Source organism: Lissotriton helveticus, chromosome 12 (assembly GCF_964261635.1).
Source record: "Lissotriton helveticus chromosome 12, aLisHel1.1, whole genome shotgun sequence".
Taxonomy (NCBI): domain Eukaryota; kingdom Metazoa; phylum Chordata; class Amphibia; order Caudata; family Salamandridae; genus Lissotriton; species Lissotriton helveticus.
In genome coordinates, this window is record NC_136073.1 from 728,701,431 (window position 1) to 728,719,214 (window position 17,784).

General features: G+C 46.1%; 1 protein-coding gene across 1 annotated transcript in view; it reads left to right on the plus strand.

Moving 5' to 3' along the window:
• Positions 1-13,617, plus strand: part of RNF115 (ring finger protein 115) — a 151,667-nt gene extending 138,050 nt beyond the window's left edge. Inside the window, exons 8-9 of the mRNA XM_078671284.1 lie at positions 6,771-6,886; positions 12,307-13,617. Of these exons, the coding sequence (XP_078527410.1) occupies positions 6,771-6,886; positions 12,307-12,438 (248 nt within the window). The 3' untranslated portion in view covers positions 12,439-13,617. The remainder of the gene's footprint in view (positions 1-6,770; positions 6,887-12,306) is intronic.
• The last annotated feature ends 4,167 nt before the right edge of the window (positions 13,618-17,784 follow it).

Here is a 17,784-nt window from a genome sequence, read left to right on the forward strand (position 1 = left end):
CTAGAGCTGTCCAATCAATCTTTTTCTCTCCCACCTCCCATTCTTTTTCCTTGAGTTTTTCATATATGCCCGCAGGCAACAGGACCTTTAACATTTTAATGATATCTGGATATGTGTATTCTCCCATACGGAGCATGTCTTTTAATTCACGGTGGAACCCTGCTGGATCTTTATCATGACAGGGAATTAACTTTTTCATCTCTAAGAGTTCCATCTTTGTAATCGGGGTGTAAACAAATACTCGTTGCATTTCACCACCCTGTGTCCTAACTGGGTGTACTTCTCGTAACGGATGCTGTCTGTCTATGTAAAATGGTTTACTTTCTGGGGGTGAGACGTGAACAAAATACGGATTCAGAAACGTTCGGTATTTGTGGCGCTGTTCTAGAATGATACTAATTAAATCGGTACCTAGACCTTTCCATCTATACTGGAGTAACTCGTTCAGAACATCATGTAACGGACCTGGATCAGAATGTTGACCCTCATACAGTGTGATGAGGTGCTGGATCATATACATACCCACCAGTCGCTGCTCGGCTGGGGGCAGTTTCAGAAACATTTGTGCCACTATTTCGTCTGGAAAAGTGGTAGAATCAGTAGCCCATCGGACTGCTGATCGGGCTAGTTCTTGTTCATGCATAGTACTAAGTTCACTATAACCGATTCGTGATTTCAGAATGTGATCGGTAGCTTGAAATACTTGCTCTAGAGAACCTTGTTCTGGTGCTGGAAGAGGAACAGTTTTCTTGTAGTCTAGACGTGAATGTCGGTCGGAAAGTCTAGTTCTACCTACATACGCTATTCTGGTGGGATTCTCGTCGTCTACCTCTTCGGTAGGAGAGTCGTCTTCTTTCTCGCTTACTTGTGCTGCTTTGCGTTTGTCGTGTAACCTTATTATTTCCTTACGAATTTTCTTGTACATACTCTCTATACAACCGAGTGTCCTGTGTTTACCCTCGGCTATATTATCACTCCACCTTGTCAGAACTTTCATTTCGGTCGGATCTTTAGTCGGATAATCTTGTTCCCTTATTAAACAATTAATTAGAAACTTTAATAGCATGAGCTGGGTCTCAGCTTTCCTTAGAGACATGACTTCACCAATACTTTCTTGGTCCTCTCCTGTACGGATAAAACGATATATTCTGTCTAGATCTTCTTTCATATTCGGTAGGGTGTCCAAATACTCGGTCACCCGTCTTACACGCAATGAAATATAACCATATTATCATCGCCTGGGACTGGATCATAACGGCATTCAGTAAGAGCTCGTCTGATATCTGCAACGGACTGATATTTGGGCGTACGCTGTAACGCACGTTCATGTAACTCGACTGATGTTACACGTATGTGTGGCGGCGGGGTTCCCGGAGGACCTCCTCCCGCGGCCCCTAAACTGGAATCGTCGACTGATACTCTTCGTGCTGGCAGAGTGACCGATGTAGCGGGAACTTGTAATGTAGGCTGGACCGGGGGTACCGTAACAGGTGCTGTAACAGGTGCCCCGGTGACTGGAGGAGCAAGAATTACATTATTTACAGGAACTGGCGGAGCAGGATTTGCATATTCGGGGACTGTGTCATCCAAGTAGGACGAGAGAAAAATATCAGCTGCGGTCGGTTTGTGACGTAGCTTGGTCGGAACTAGTGGTGGCGGAAAATTACTGGATGCCTCCGGGGTTGCTTTTGGCAAGCCCTCGGCAAGAAGAGGGTACATACCCTTAATAAGGGCATTCCTCTGTCTGTCTGACTGTTCGGTTTTAACTCGTTCACCTATTTCGATTAATTCCCTTTCTTGGGCTCTTTCTGAGGATTCTCTACTTAATTCGGACTTTCTGATTTCTTTTTCGGTTCTTTTATGAGATTCTTTGCGCCATAACTCGATGGCATCTTTCTGTGACTGTCTGGCTTTCTTTTTCCATAATGCTTCTTCTACTCGCATGATGCACTCGGCATCCCATGTGCCTGATACAGGCCATCTATATTTCTCTTCTAATTCCTTAGTATACTCGACCCATAAGTCTAGATATAATATGGCACTTATGCCATGCTTATGATACATAAAATGACCTGGACTGTCCCTAGGCGGGACAGGAACTGCTTCCTCGAGCAGACATTTTCTAGTTTTTAACTGACGTAACTTGGAAAACAGAGGCATGACTATACTGAGATCTAGACACAATACAATACACATTAAACACAATAATGACTTAAGACTGATCACTCATACCACGACATTAAAAACACATTGAAATGACATTTAAAATAACAGTTCGGACAGAAACATTACCTGGAATACTTGAGAACAGAAATACATGAATTTCTCGAGAACAGAACTTACTAGAATTACTAGATGCACTGCTGAAACAGTACGAAACATACCGGTCCCATAAAGAGACACGTCAGGACCCGCATCCACCTAGGTGGACACTTCGTGTTGGATTTGCGTACCCAAACCCACGGACCAGAGACAAATTAATTGACCCTGTCTAGATACTACCCCAGCAACGGTACTCACCGGGCAGCAAGAACGGAAGGCCTCGGACTGGACTGGACTGCTACGACGACGGACTACGAACTTCGGACTTCAGTTACGGGTGGGCCTCCGGATACCTCGGACCTTGGACTCTCGGCTTGGGCTCTGGTCGGGACTCGCCGCGTTCCTCCACCGCCTCGTCTGGATGCTGGACCGCAACCTCCGTCTCCTCCGTGGGCCTGAGGGATACTTGAAGCAGAAATATCTGCACGTGCACGGTATGGTTCCGTCACGGCTGCAGAGGTTCAGGGGGCTGGCGTGGCTTCTCCGGCGCGTGGGGAAAGGGCAAGTCCCTATTCGGGCGCCATTATGTGGTAAATAAATAATTAATTACCGGTACTATTTTTCAGGATACTCATACAAATAGATAGCTCAATAAATAAGAGTCAAGATTCGAGGTAGCTAGAGTTTGCAGGTTTTAATACAGGCATATGGGACAGGAACAGGACAACCTGCACGGGAATAGGATGGCAGGGCCCGGCAGCTGCCGGGGCAGGATCTGGGAGCATAAGGGATAACTTTTAATAACAGTGCACAATATTTATAGTTAAACAAAATACATTTCATGCAATACAGTAGGCGTAGCAGTGGGCGGAGTTTGTAGCAGTCGCGAAAGATAAGGCATAAAGTAGGTGTAACAAGAGGTGTGTACAGGGCGTATACATAGACATGTGATGTAAACGTAACAGAATATGTCATAAATGGGGCGGAAACATGGAGGGGGCTACCTGAGGAGCTGGGACCTCTAACCTAGTGGTGCGCGCAAGCTGGCAATGACGTGTTACTAGGAGGAACTGGGGGCTATGACTTCTGCGCTAGAAGAGGAGACTAAAGTCTGGAGTGTCAGAGCGACATGTACCTAAACACTATCTAGTATCTGATGTTTAGAGAACATGCTGATAGAATCCAAAAGTTATCAGGGCAAAGGCTAACAGACTCTAAGACTGGTGCATGCATTATTCTACATGTAGTGCGTGTTGAGGAATATTAAACGACCATTAATACAGTATTTCTCTTACATGGAGACGTAAAGGCTAGACTATGACTGAAACTATTGATGCGATTCAGTAGCTTAGGAATGCAGAGAAGGAGGGCTGGACTGATAACTAGAATCATAACATACTCTTGGCAGACTGGCAGGCAGAGCCAGGCCGAGCCGGGCACTGTGAGGCAGGAAGTAAGTGAAGGGTCAGGAATGCAGGTGGGGGCTGTATCGCTCCTCAGCGAGGGTTCAGGAGACAGGAGCTGAATCTGACGTCCGGGCCCTTTTGAGGCCTAGAAACGGGGACTTTTACTGAAGTAACGTGCACACTGTGAAACGTGGCAACATAGGTTTACATAGGCCTAATACTCGTAGCTTTCACGAGAACTGGAAACTGACATACTAGAGTTGGACACAACTATAATTGCGTCTTTAATCAATCATAAGGGAATACATATGCATATTAATCATGCACATATAACATAAGATGGGGAACACGTAGGGACACAGAACATGGCAAAATTTACTTTTCCACAGTGTGGACAAGCAGTTTAGGCTTATCAGATGGTAGTGCTACACATTTGATGTAATGAGAGAGGAAATAAATGAGACACACTGGGTAATAAATCCGAGACCAACTTAAAAAAAAGTTATCTCTGGTCATCCCCAGGCTCCTCTTCCTTCCCCACACAGAACAGACAGTGGTCATGAATCCATTATTATGGTTGGGGCGGTCATCTGGGAGAGGTGGAAAGCAGAAGCCCTTCGTCTCCGGTGGAATCCCAGTTACCATATCAACCTTCTAGAGTTGATGGCCATGCACTTGGCGCTGAAAGTCTTCCTACCATCCATCAAGGAGAGGCATGTACAGGTGCTCACGGACAACACCAGTGCCATACACCAGTGCCATATGGTACAGCAACAAACAGGGTGGGGTGGGGCCAAGAACCCTGTGTCAGTAGCCCTTGCGCCTCTGGAAATGGCTGGACCACTAAGAGATCTTCCTGGTAGTAAATCATCTGGCAGGCTCTTTGAATGCCAGGGCGGGCAAATTCAGCTGTCGGCGCCTGGTGCATCACAAATTGCGGCTACATCCGGAGGTGTTGCAAGGCCTCTTCCGCGAATAAGGAGACCCGTGGCTCCATCTGTTCATCACCCCCTAGAATGCGCAATGTATGCTCTTCTGCATGTTGGAATTTCCAAGGAGTCTCTCGTTCAGGAATGCTTTCTGCCTTGTGTGGAAGTCTGGACTCCTGTATGCCTTCCTGCCTACACCACTTCTGCCCCAGGTTCTCAGGAAGATCAGAACAGACCGGGACCAAGTTATCTTAGTGGCTCCGGACTGAGCACAGAGAGTATGGTATCCAGAACTCCTGGACTTGAGTACCTGTCTTATGATTGTTTGTGCTGTCTCTTGCTGCAAGGCTTTGCAGGGGTCACAGTTAAAGGTTATCTTTCGACCTCTGCCTTCTTACGGTTGCCTGATCAACTAACTTTATTTACATCATTTGTTCTGATAAATTTTTTGAAAGGACTGCAACATGTTTTCCCCCTTCTCCATTTGTGATGTCCCAATGGGATGTCAATCTTGCGTGTCTAATGTGTATTCCATTTGAGCTGCTCCACAGTTGCCCTTTATAGCTTCTCCCCATCAAAATTGTGTTCCTAGTCACCATAATTTCTGCACTGTGTGTGAATGAGCTTCAGGTTTTGTGTGTTCATCCTCCTTACACAACCACCTTCCCCGACAAGCTGATTCTACATACTAGAGCATCCTTTCTCCTGAAAGTTACAATGTTGTTCCATGTCGGCCAAAACTACACCATGACGTGCTCTGTGCTCAAACTCACCCCTCTACAGAGGAGGAGAGGCTCCATTGCTTGAACCCTGAGAGAGTGCCTAGCTTCTACATTGATCCCACCAAAGACTATCGGGTGGCCGATCAGCTATTTGTGGGTTTGCCAGAGTGAAAAAACACAAAGCTGTGCAGATGCATACCATCTCAGGCTGGATCATGCTCTGCATTAACATCTGTTGCACACTGGTGAAGAATCAGCCTCTGGAGGACTGTATGCCCACTCCACCACGGTCAAAGCTGCTGTTACTACTATGTTAGCATGTGGCGTCCCTGTCCTCTACATCTACATGGTGGTTACTTGGGCTTTCCTCCATATGTTCATCAAGTACTTTTGACTGGACAGCCAAGTTCGCCAAGAAGGACACTTTTCCTGCTCGATCATGCAGGTCTTTCTGGTTCGAGTCCATCCACAGCCCACCTCCCTTGAGTATTGCTTTGGTATCTATTCAAAAGGTGAGGAGTCTGCGACTAGAAGTCTCAGTCAGAACAACAAATTACTTACCTTCTGAAACACTCTTTGTGGTAGAGACTCAATCTAGCTGCAGATTCTTGTCGACCTTCCTGTTCTCCCTGTTCTGTTGTTGAACTATATTTTTTAATAAGATCCCACCTCTAGGAATATGCACACTGATATACCTATCTGCTTTTGGGGCTCCACTTCTGGAGGCACAGACATTCTCGAATACAAATGACATCCGCGTATGGGAGTGGCACCTTTATAGGCCCAGCAAGTCATTTCCGTGATAGTTCAGCATCCATGAGGAGCCACCTTCCGGCACACAGAGGTACTACAAAGAGGTTTCCGGATCCATTCTGACTTCTGGGGAATATTCAACTGTTGAAGAATCCACAGCTAGATAGACTCTATACCAGAAAGAGAGTTACTGAGGGTAAGTAACTTGTTCACCGGGTAGCTCCATCAAATGTGATGCTGAGATGTATTGTTGTAAATAAACTTTTATAGGCTTTATCTTTACAGTCTGAAGACCCTTTTGTTTTTTTGCTGTTAATCATGTGTTGGCTGTACCTTGTGATCTATAACAGCTGGATTCAATGAATGTTTGACCTGGTTTAAGAGGTATTTTTCAGTGAAGTGTTTTTGAGTCTTTTCACATGGTATCAAGATCACAGTGACTTTGTAAACTTAAAGACTATTATCTTTTGAATTGATAGTGATATACTTGTCTTCCCACAAAACACATAATAGGTTATAAAAACATTTTTGTCTTTTATTTACTCACAAATCACATTTTTTCAGTGGTGTTGACAAGTCATGCAACACACTACTGGAGAGCTGACAGTTAACTGACTCTTGTGGTCATTGTGTTTGCGAGTTTGGATTTTGCATGTATCTTTCCAAATCTGATTGCCTTATGTTCTCTTTTGCCATAGAAATGAATTTGGAATGTCCTGTCTGTAAAGAAGATTATAAAGTAGCCGAGCGGGTGCTACAGTTACCCTGCAATCACTTTTTTCACAATGATTGTATTGTGCCGTGGTTGGAACTGGTAAGGAATTGTGTTTAAAGAATACTCAAGTGCATGTGGCTGATCATTTCAGCATCACTATCATTTTTTACTTATTTTAATTTTATTTACAAATAATACTGACTAACTGCTGGACGTAAGTACGCAAATTAAGGGAAGATCCATCCTTTTAGTTCTAAAAGGCGAAGACACCTCCGACAGATCACCAGATTACTGTTCAATATTTGTATTTGGTTCAGTTCACAAAGGTTTTTCCGATGGGTAGAACTGAGTTAGTCCTGGAAATGCAGATGTAAATCAGGCATAAATTCATAGTATATCACTCTGCTGCACCCCATGCTACTGAGGATGTAATGCTTCAATGTCCCATTACACAGATGCAAATTTATTAAAATTACTATACCACTGCATAAATACAGTTGAATGAAGTAAGTAGAAGACTATTTGTAAGAATGGTAAGGATGATATCGATGTTTAAGATTACATTTATGATTTAGTTAAATGATAGTGTGAGTTTTAGAATAGTGTTTAGATTTGGGTTTTAGTAAGTGTAGAATTTAGGTTTAACATGAGACCTAGATTACAGACAGTATTATGTTTAGAGTTAAGGTATGGTTAGCCTTTAGATTGTTTTATTTCGCATTAGGCAGTGCTTTATTTGTGTGATTGTTCAGTCTCAGAACTCTCTCTCTCTCTCGAGTCCTAGGACTTATTTGAATCTGTCCTGATACAGGCTGCATTTGCACACCTTAGAACATGGGTACTCACAAACTTTCTCTCTGAGGCCAAATTTACAGTGTGGTTTGTGGCCGAGGGCCGCACCGGTGGGGTTAGGGTCAAAGGGGGAGGGGGAGGGGGTGGGGCTTAAGCAAAAAAAAACTGTGGCCATGAGGTTGAACACAGGTCTCTGCAGCAGACGCCTTCATCCACTGAGCCACCAGACCCGGCATACACACCTCTCTCTCTCTCTCTCCCTCTCCCTCTCCCTCTCTCTCTCTCTCGCACTCTCTACCTCGCACTCTCTACCTCGCACTCTCTACCTCGCACTCTCTACCTCGCACTCTCTCTCTCTCCCTCTCTCTACCTCTCTCTCTCCCTCTCTCTCTCTCTCTCTCTCTCTCTCTCTCTCTCTCTCTCTCTCTCTCTCTCCCCTCCCTCTCCCTCTCTCTCTCTCTCTCTCTCTCTCTCTCTCTCTCTCTCTCTCTCCCCCTCTCTCTACCTCTCTCTCTACCTCTCTCTCTACCTCGCTCTCTCTCCCTCTCTCTCTCTGCCTCTCCCTCTCCCTCTCTCTCTCTCTCTACCTCTCTCTCTACCTCGCACTCTCTCTCTCCCCCTCTCTCTCTCTCTCTGTCTCCCTCTCCCTCTCCCTCTACCTCGCACTCTCTCTCTCCCTCTCTCTCTCTGTCTCCCTCTCCCTCTCCCTCTCTGTCTCCCTCTCTGTCTCCCTCGCTCTGTCTCCCTCGCTCTGTCTCCCTCGCTCTGTCTCCCTCGCTCTGTCTCCCTCGCTCTGTCTCCCTCGCTCTGTCTCCCTCGCTCTGTCTCCCTCGCTCTGTCTCCCTCGCTCTGTCTCCCTCGCTCTGTCTCCCTCGCTCTGTCTCCCTCGCTCTGTCTCCCTCGCTCTGTCTCCCTCGCTCTGTCTCCCTCGCTCTGTCTCCCTCGCTCTGTCTCCCTCGCTCTGTCTCCCTCGCTCTGTCTCCCTCGCTCTGTCTCCCTCGCTCTGTCTCCCTCGCTCTGTCTCCCTCGCTCTGTCTCCCTCGCTCTGTCTCCCTCGCTCTGTCTCCCTCGCTCTGTCTCCCTCGCTCTGTCTCCCTCGCTCTGTCTCCCTCGCTCTGTCTCCCTCGCTCTGTCTCCCTCGCTCTGTCTCCCTCGCTCTGTCTCCCTCGCTCTGTCTCCCTCGCTCTGTCTCCCTCGCTCTGTCTCCCTCGCTCTGTCTCCCTCGCTCTGTCTCCCTCGCTCTGTCTCCCTCGCTCTGTCTCCCTCGCTCTGTCTCCCTCGCTCTGTCTCCCTCGCTCTGTCTCCCTCGCTCTGTCTCCCTCGCTCTGTCTCCCTCGCTCTGTCTCCCTCGCTCTGTCTCCCTCGCTCTGTCTCCCTCGCTCTGTCTCCCTCGCTCTGTCTCCCTCGCTCTGTCTCCCTCGCTCTGTCTCCCTCGCTCTGTCTCCCTCGCTCTGTCTCCCTCGCTCTGTCTCCCTCGCTCTGTCTCCCTCGCTCTGTCTCCCTCGCTCTGTCTCCCTCGCTCTGTCTCCCTCGCTCTGTCTCCCTCGCTCTGTCTCCCTCGCTCTGTCTCCCTCGCTCTGTCTCCCTCGCTCTGTCTCCCTCGCTCTGTCTCCCTCGCTCTGTCTCCCTCGCTCTGTCTCCCTCGCTCTGTCTCCCTCGCTCTGTCTCCCTCGCTCTGTCTCCCTCGCTCTGTCTCCCTCGCTCTGTCTCCCTCGCTCTGTCTCCCTCGCTCTGTCTCCCTCGCTCTGTCTCCCTCGCTCTGTCTCCCTCGCTCTGTCTCCCTCGCTCTGTCTCCCTCGCTCTGTCTCCCTCGCTCTGTCTCCCTCGCTCTGTCTCCCTCGCTCTGTCTCCCTCGCTCTGTCTCCCTCGCTCTGTCTCCCTCGCTCTGTCTCCCTCGCTCTGTCTCCCTCGCTCTGTCTCCCTCGCTCTGTCTCCCTCGCTCTGTCTCCCTCGCTCTGTCTCCCTCGCTCTGTCTCCCTCGCTCTGTCTCCCTCGCTCTGTCTCCCTCGCTCTGTCTCCCTCGCTCTGTCTCCCTCGCTCTGTCTCTCTCTCTCTGTCTCTCTCTCTCCGTCTCCCTTCCTCTCCCTCCCTCTGTCTCCCTCCCTCAGGCTCCCCCTCTCTGTCTCCTCCTCACTCTCTCTCTCTCTCTCTATCTCCCTTCCTCTCCCTCCCTCTGTCTCCCTGCCTCTCCTTCCCTCTGTCTCTCTCTCCCTGTCTCCCTCCCTCCGTCACCCTCTGCCTCCCTCCCTCTCTCCCTCCCTCTCTCCCTCCCTCCCTATGTCTCCCCCTGACTGCCTTCCCTGACTGCCTTCCCTGACTGTCTCCCTCTCTGTCTCCCCCTCTGTCTCCCCCTCTGTCTCCCCCTCTGTCTCCCTGTCTCCCCCTCTGTCTCCCCCTCTGTCTCCCTTTCCCTCCTTCCCTCTGTCACCTCACCCTGCGTGCGTATCAGCCTGGGCTGAGACAGCTTCCCCTGTGCACTCACACAGCCGCACCCAAGTACTTCACAGGTCTTTAAAAGACCACTTACATGTTATTAAAGCTTTGTCATCTTAGTGCCCCTGCATCACCACTCTGACAATTACCGGAATTGCCCAGCCCCCATAGAGCAGAGTCCGCACTGCTGCAACCGGCTGTGTTTGCTGACACACTTCAAAATAATTTTAAAAACACGGGTAGGATGTCTGCAAGGTCCGCGGGCTGCCAAGGAAGGCTTGCCGGGCCGCTGGCGGCCCGCGGGCCGTACTATGAGTACCCGTGCCTTAGAACATGGCACTGTGCTCTGAGTCTGTCTTAGTTTATCCTCAAGCCTAATGTCGCCCAGGGCCCTTTTTATGCGGCCACAGAAGTTCAGCTGGACGTCAGTTGTAAAGTCCAGGCAGCAGTAAAGCACAAAGAAGTGAGCACCCGATGGCCGATCTCGTGAGAGTATAGTCTGATGGCTGCATCCCACGCAGGAAGCTGTAGTTCACCTTCGATAAGCTTCTGTCTGACTGCAGAGTCGGCGTGGATCACACTGGTGCAATACTGAGGCTCACTGCCATGAGTGACCGCTCTAGCCCGCGTCCTGCTGCCTGATTGTAAGTGTGGTCTATGCCGGAGATGCTATTTTTTATGTTGTGATATTTAAATTCGTTCTTTCAAATTATTTTTCTATGAAGTCATTGTTCTCTAGGTGCGAATTTTAAATGTATAACTGGGATCAGGTCGATGAATTGTATTGTGTGCCCATTTTAGAGTCTTAATTGCAAATATTATCATTAGTCTTAGTAGGAAACTGCCCCTTTTTGACTGGTCACTTCCACTTTTTGCCTGTTACCTGATGCACTTCTGACAGAAGTGCACTGGGTTCCTGCTATCCAGGCCCAATGCCAGTGCTCTTTACCTAAAAACTGTACAATTGTTCCCCCAAGTGCTCATTCCTTTAGCACCCCCTGTAAGTCCCTAGTAAATGGTACATCGAGTACCTACGGCATGGGTACTAAAGAGAAGGTCTGCAGCATGTTTTGTGCCACCTTGAGGAACCCCTCACGTAACTTATGCAGTCTGCCATTGCAGGCTACGTGTCTTGGTACAGATAAAAGTGAAAACGCGACATGGCACACATTCCTGTGTGCCATGCCTGCTAACATTGCATGCAATGTAGATAAGCCACCCCTACAGCAGCCTTTACAGCCCTTTGGTAAGGAGCATTATACTACACGTATGGGCACATCTGCATGAGCAAATATGCCCCTAGGATGTCTAGGTTAATTCTTAAATATCACAAGTGAACAGGGAAGCCATTTTGAGGTACCTGTGCTGAACACTGGTACAAAACAAGTTCCCCAGCTACAGTGTATCTCAAACACCTTGTACTAATATAACCACACTGATTCCATTGGTGGATTTATTAATACATGCACCTAGAGGGCACCTCAGAGGTGCCCCCTGAACATCTACCAGCCTCTAGTGTGCTGGCTGACTGATGCAGACAGGCCTCTGACCCCCCCCCCACCCTTGATGGTGAGAGCCTGAGTTCTCTGAGGGCAGAAACAATGCCTGCTCTGGGCGGAATGTTGTCACCTCCTCCAAGTAATCAGCCATCTTGTTGTATCATACAGGAACAGAGATGATGAATCTATCAATCTGCTAGTTCTTCAGACTGTTACAAACTTAGACAAAAGTACCCTAGCACGTCACAACTGAGACCCAGTGGAACTAATTATGTCAGGACAGGTCTTGTCTGGAGCCTAGTACGGGCATTTAGATCAGTGGTTCGCTTAGATTCCTCTATAACTTCCCAATTCATGCAAGTTATGGGACATGAGCCACATGGGCAAAGTACATTTCCCTGGATCATGTACCATGGCTTTGAGTGATTGGGAGAGTGAAAGGAGTGGGTTTTGTAATCATGCGTACAGATTTTATTGTCACCACTTTTCTTACATGCTAAAAGTATAGAATGTATTTAAATGTTATTCCGTATAAACATCAAAATTATTTTGTGAAGTGCTTTTTATGTGCTTTACTATGCGCTTGTGGGTGTCTGAATTACTTGTATTAAGCCCAAATATGAACAGCTAGAGATTCTTGCCCATACCCCTTTAGAACAGTGGAGCATAAAGGAAAATGAATATTTTCAAACCCCCTCTCTAGATGTCCTGCTACTGCTTCATCCCATATAATAGCGTTTGGAAGAAAATGTAGCATACAATACTTTGTTTTATTCTGATTTATTTCTGTTCCAGCATGACACGTGTCCAGTGTGTAGAAAGAGTTTAAACGGAGAAGACTCTACCAGGCAAACACCGAACTCAGATGCTTCTGCCAGCATTGGCTTCAGTAGTGAAAACCAGCTACACGATGGATGGCCCTTCTGAGAGCACTTGCTGAGCAGAGCACTTAGTCCTTCTTACTATTGTTGTAAATTGTGTAAAAAGGTCGCTGGAATAGTGGAAATAACACATGTCCACAATGGTCCAGATATTCTCGCCACAAGTGCTATCCTTTTCTGAACAGGAAATAAGTAGCATCTGCAGGATGAATACGACCACCACCAGAATGCAGTTTAGTCCTAAAATCAAAGTCCTGAGTGATTTGCCTAATTTTATACCTGTGAAGACATTAATCGGATGTGTTCCTTGAATGTGGGGGTCCCCTGACCTGCCATCCCGAATGTGTAGTCATTCATAGCTGTGGTGGTGCCTTCTCAGTGGGATAAGCAAGTCTCTGGTCCAAGACTGCTTCTGAAGGTACCATTTTTGGTTTGAAGGCAAAGAAGCAGTCTTTTCTAAAGGAGGCTGTCCCCGAGCAGCGGTGATGTGGAGATAGACGGAATTTGGGGCTTGTACTCTCTTCGGAAGTCAAATCTTTACTGCTGTTAACCTTTCCCAAAACAATATGTGGTGGAAATCCCAAGTCTTGTTAGTTATCGACTGTGTTCTCATACAGCAGTCCAAGTATACAGTCAGCATGCTTTGTGCCTCTTATCACAGGCTGTTGCCTTCCAATTACCAATGTGATCTGTAGATTTCTGTCCTGTTGTGTGGACGTTTGACCTGCAAGGATACTGCTGCTGCATCCAAGTCATGGGACCATAGGCGCAGTTTCCGTCCATTCCTATGGTGTGAACGTAGGATGCATCGCAAGCTTCATTTTATACAGGTTAATTTTAATAGGTCTGTCTTGGTTGTAGGTGGCCATCCTCCTAGAAAACACTGAATCCATAATCTGAGTAGAACTGCACCGTGAAAATCACTGAGAACTAAACAAAAGTTTTGCTGAGCCGCGGGAAGTACAGTTCAGGTTTGCATAAGGAGTGTGCAAAGAACCAAAGCTCTATCACGTTTGCAGTCATCAGTTTGTTCTATTTTAGGCTTTCGTTATTTTGTTGGTACAATGATGTACTTTTCAAATTGATAATGATTTCAGTCACGGGGTGGGAGGGAGTGCTTTGAAATGGAAATATTTATTTACAGAGGAAAAACACTTTTTTGAAAGTTTAGCTTTATTGTGACGGCAAATTATTTTAAGTTTCAATTAAACCAATGTTAAATTTACTGTTTCCTACCTGTTTGTGTATTTTAACTCATGTCTTCCTACTTCAGTTTTTTAGTACACAATATGATTGTTCCTCAGTTTGTACAGATACTGCTCTGATCCTTTCATTCCTTGCTTTGTTGTAACTGAGAAATGTCAGTATCAGAAACCACTATGAATATAGTACAGCGAATATTTTCGATGGTCTTGTAAAATACCTTAAAGATGCACATTTTTGGTGTATGTTGCATTGTAGAACTCCACTGGGGAGTGAACTCGAAGCCTTGGACAGTAGACTTTGGACTGTTGAGCAGAATAGACATCCCTCCACCCAAATGTTGGAACATCATCTGGCAATTCTGTATAGTCGTACCTTCAAAGCACCAAGCCAGGAGAGTAAGCGCCTGCACAAACTTTATAGTAGCTGCTTCCAATGCAAAATTATCTCCTCTGACCTCTCTACACATGCCGTAAAAATTCTCCATCATTACATCTTCACTCCTAAACAGAAGCACTAGCACATTTTATTTTTCTTATAATAAAATGCATTTAATTCAATCTTTTAAATAACAATTTAGATCTCTTAGCCGATCTAGATTTTTCATATTTCATTTTTTACTCATAGGTGAAGGAAGAAGCATTGACAAAGCCAGTAGGTCTCGCCTTTGGAATCTATTGGTTTTGTCTATCTCTTTTGGTTATGCTGTACATCGGCGAATAAAAAGGTGCAATGGCTTGGTTGCTTCATTTCGTAGCCGCTGCATGCATCACCACTTATGCATGCATCAATACGTATGCTTGCATCACCACGTATGCAGGCATCACCATGTATGCATGCATCTATGAAAGGAATAGGGTGGCATTTTTTAAATTTACCTATCCAAGATGGAGTGTTAAATACAATTTCTAAATTGGAGTAACACATGCACTTTTTCCCACCCTTTAATAAGATGGAAGGGCCAGCAGCAATTTGCTTCTGTACTCTCTAATAGAATTTATATATATTTTGAAAAAGACAGCAAAGGCTGTTGAAACGCGTCACCTACCAGTATGTAGCCCAAATAAACACGCATTGAAGCAATCCCAAGCGTGCTGGAATCTGTATTAAATAGTTATGCAGACGTTGTAACATAGAATATATATATATATATATATATATATATATATATATATATATATATCACAGCTACACTTGCACCTGCCAGACGCACTCCCGGGCTGGTGCCTGCTCGTCGGGGGTGCACCCGACCATAATATCCGCTTCGCAGTCCCTCCCCACAATCTTGGGAATTAGGTAGCAGCACTCCGGGGTTAGTTCACAGTTTCAGGTTTCGGCACTCGGCCTTCGTCAGTGTACACTGACGAAGGCCGAGTGCCGAAAGCGCGTTTTGATCAATAAAACCTGAAACTGTGAACTAACCCCGGAGTGCTGCTACCTAATTCCCAAGATTGTGGGGAGGGACTGCGAAGCGGATATATATATATATATATATATATATAGATATAGATATATAGATAATGTGTTATGGAGGAGCGTGTTGGGTGTAGGAGGAATTTAAAAAAAAAAAACGCAAAGCCACGTGGAGGAAGAGTGAAAATCAGGACATGATGGAGACAGCAACACAGTGTGATGAGAGAAACGCACAAGGGAGAGATCAATGTCGAGCACTGTAAGAGCGCATGAGTGAACAGCACACAAGGTAAAGAGCGACATGGAGCATGGCAGGTATTTGCAGTGCAAGAAGCACCCAAGGGAGGGACCTCCAAAACGCATGCAGTCTCATGGAGTGTCTAACAAAAAAGAAAAACATAGTTCCCTAAAAGTGGAAGAATACAAGTGAGCCGATTAAAAGGATGATAAAGAGGCTAAGTCTCAGGGAAGGGACAAACAAGCGATGGGCCAAGCAGAGCAATTGAATAAGACGCAAGCATGAAAGATTGCCAAGTAAGACAACCAGTGGACTGTTATAAACTCACTAAATTCTTGGTAAACTTACTGCCATTTGGTTTGATTTGCGCCTTAGAAATAGAGTACACATACATGCAATAGAACTTTCTCAAGGACAACTTGCACTGTCTAACACATGAGACCTAAGAAAGGAATTAATAAACATCACAGCTTCATTGAGTGTAAAAGCTGTTACTAAGCTAGCCAGATTTGCCTCCTTATCATGTGTGCTAAGCAAATGCAGCTCAAAGACAGATTGTTTCCACTCTGTGGAGTTTATCAATAATTTGTCTGTGGCCACTTTTTATAGGTTTATTTCAGATGCTGAAACTTGCCTCTTCCCATTCAACATGTATTGTTTTATATTTCTTTCTTCGTTTTCCTTCAGAGACATTAGTTGTTTTCTACTGATTTCTGCTGATTAGCTTATGCTCCACAAATTGTGATGGGCGCATCCATTGTTAAGAAATAATCTTTGAAAAATCAACATGGTCTTTGTAATCCGTGCGTGTCCGATTGAATGCCCAAGCTGCAAAAAATACCCTTAATTAAAGGATAGAGGTGCTCTGACTCAAATCCAAATAGTCCAGCAGAACCTTTGAATGCTCTGCAGGCTCCATAACAGCGCTTCCTCAAACTTCTTTTAACCTCCTTTGTCTTTGCCAATGGGTATCAAAAGATATATTGCCCATTAACTTTTCTAGGTCTTTACCACCACATTAGTCCCTCATTTGCTCCTTGTAAGGACAACATTTATGTATTTCATTCTAAATCGGTTGGAATTAAAGTATTACTTGCTATCAAGATACTCAGACTACAGGAAATCACCGTAACTCTAGACTGTTCAGAGAATCCCATAGTGAAGCTTCATTGCTACGTGGCTTCGCCGCAACCACAGTGCGTGACGTTTACCATTCGCATATGGCGTAACTCAACTGGGTATCCTACAAATCTCTGCAATTAACACGACTCTGGACATTCACCCTTGCTGCCATGGCTTCAGAGTAAAAGCGTGCGCGCCTGTAGAAGGTTGCTCCCTGGATAAGGACACTACTCTCTACCTGGTACCAGTAGGTTTAGTTGCTTTGCTGCTGTGAGAAGACCACCCTAGAGACAAAATGATTATATGACTTCCTATAGCTATTCATTTTTTCCTGCTGTATTTTAAAATCCCCAGAAACATCCAGGTTGTCTTGCGTTCTATTTCCCGTCCTTGGTCGAAAACAGTATAAATATTCTCTGGTTTAAACAATGCTGATAAAACAGTAGGAATAAGCTGTCGGATCTGTTCTCAATACCCTATTTGTGGGTTTTTTTTCAAGAAAACCAGCTGCAGATTTTTTAAGAGAGCTAGACTCATCAGTCCTTCTTGCAGAAGTAATGAAAATAGCTATTTCCATGTTAAAAGATGACTGTCTCAGGAGGGAAACAGCCTTTATGATGATTCCTTCAGTGGCGGCTCCTCCACTAGAAGGAGGGTCGTGCCATTCTTGTGTATGGATCAAATTCTTCCCACATTGAGATCAGTACAACCTGAAAAAATCGAACAATAAAGTACTTGGGTACTTGGAGGACACCCTCCACCCTTTCTCCCAGTTAACTTCAAATGGTGTAGTTGGCCCTACTTTCATAAGATTGTCCAAGTGTCCTCTATACCCAAAGGAATGATCTCAAACAACGAGCATTGATTTGAAGGCCAAGAGTGTGTCAGCCTCTTTGTAACTTTTATATGTCTCTATAGTGCCTTTACCATAAAATGACACCATAAGTAACCTGGGCAAACCCAAGGTCAGCATTACCGTCATGGTACTGCCTAAATATGTCATGTTTGGTATCAAAGAACATACCTTCTCACCCCTGACATGAATCTCCTTCCCTGGGTGAAGTGGCATGCACCCAGGTGGCTACCTTAACCACATGGTTGCCCCAGGTTCTATGTGCTCTGGCTGGCCAGCACATATTTTCTGTGTCTGCTGCAGCCAAGGCAGGATTCTGACCTCCTGCCTGCCAGTGTGATTACTCCCAGGACTCAGAAACAAAGGCTTGGGCAGGAAGGAGGTCACACCACCCTCCTACCAAGCAGGCTAGAGAAGTGGCTCGTCAGGCGATGAGCTTCAAAGGCTGCATTAGGGCTGACTCCAAATGGAGGAAACAGACCTCCTCCTGCCCCAGGGACATTAGCACCTGGACAGGCGGAAAATTAGTTCATCAGGGAGGTGTGCAACCCCAGAAGGGTAGC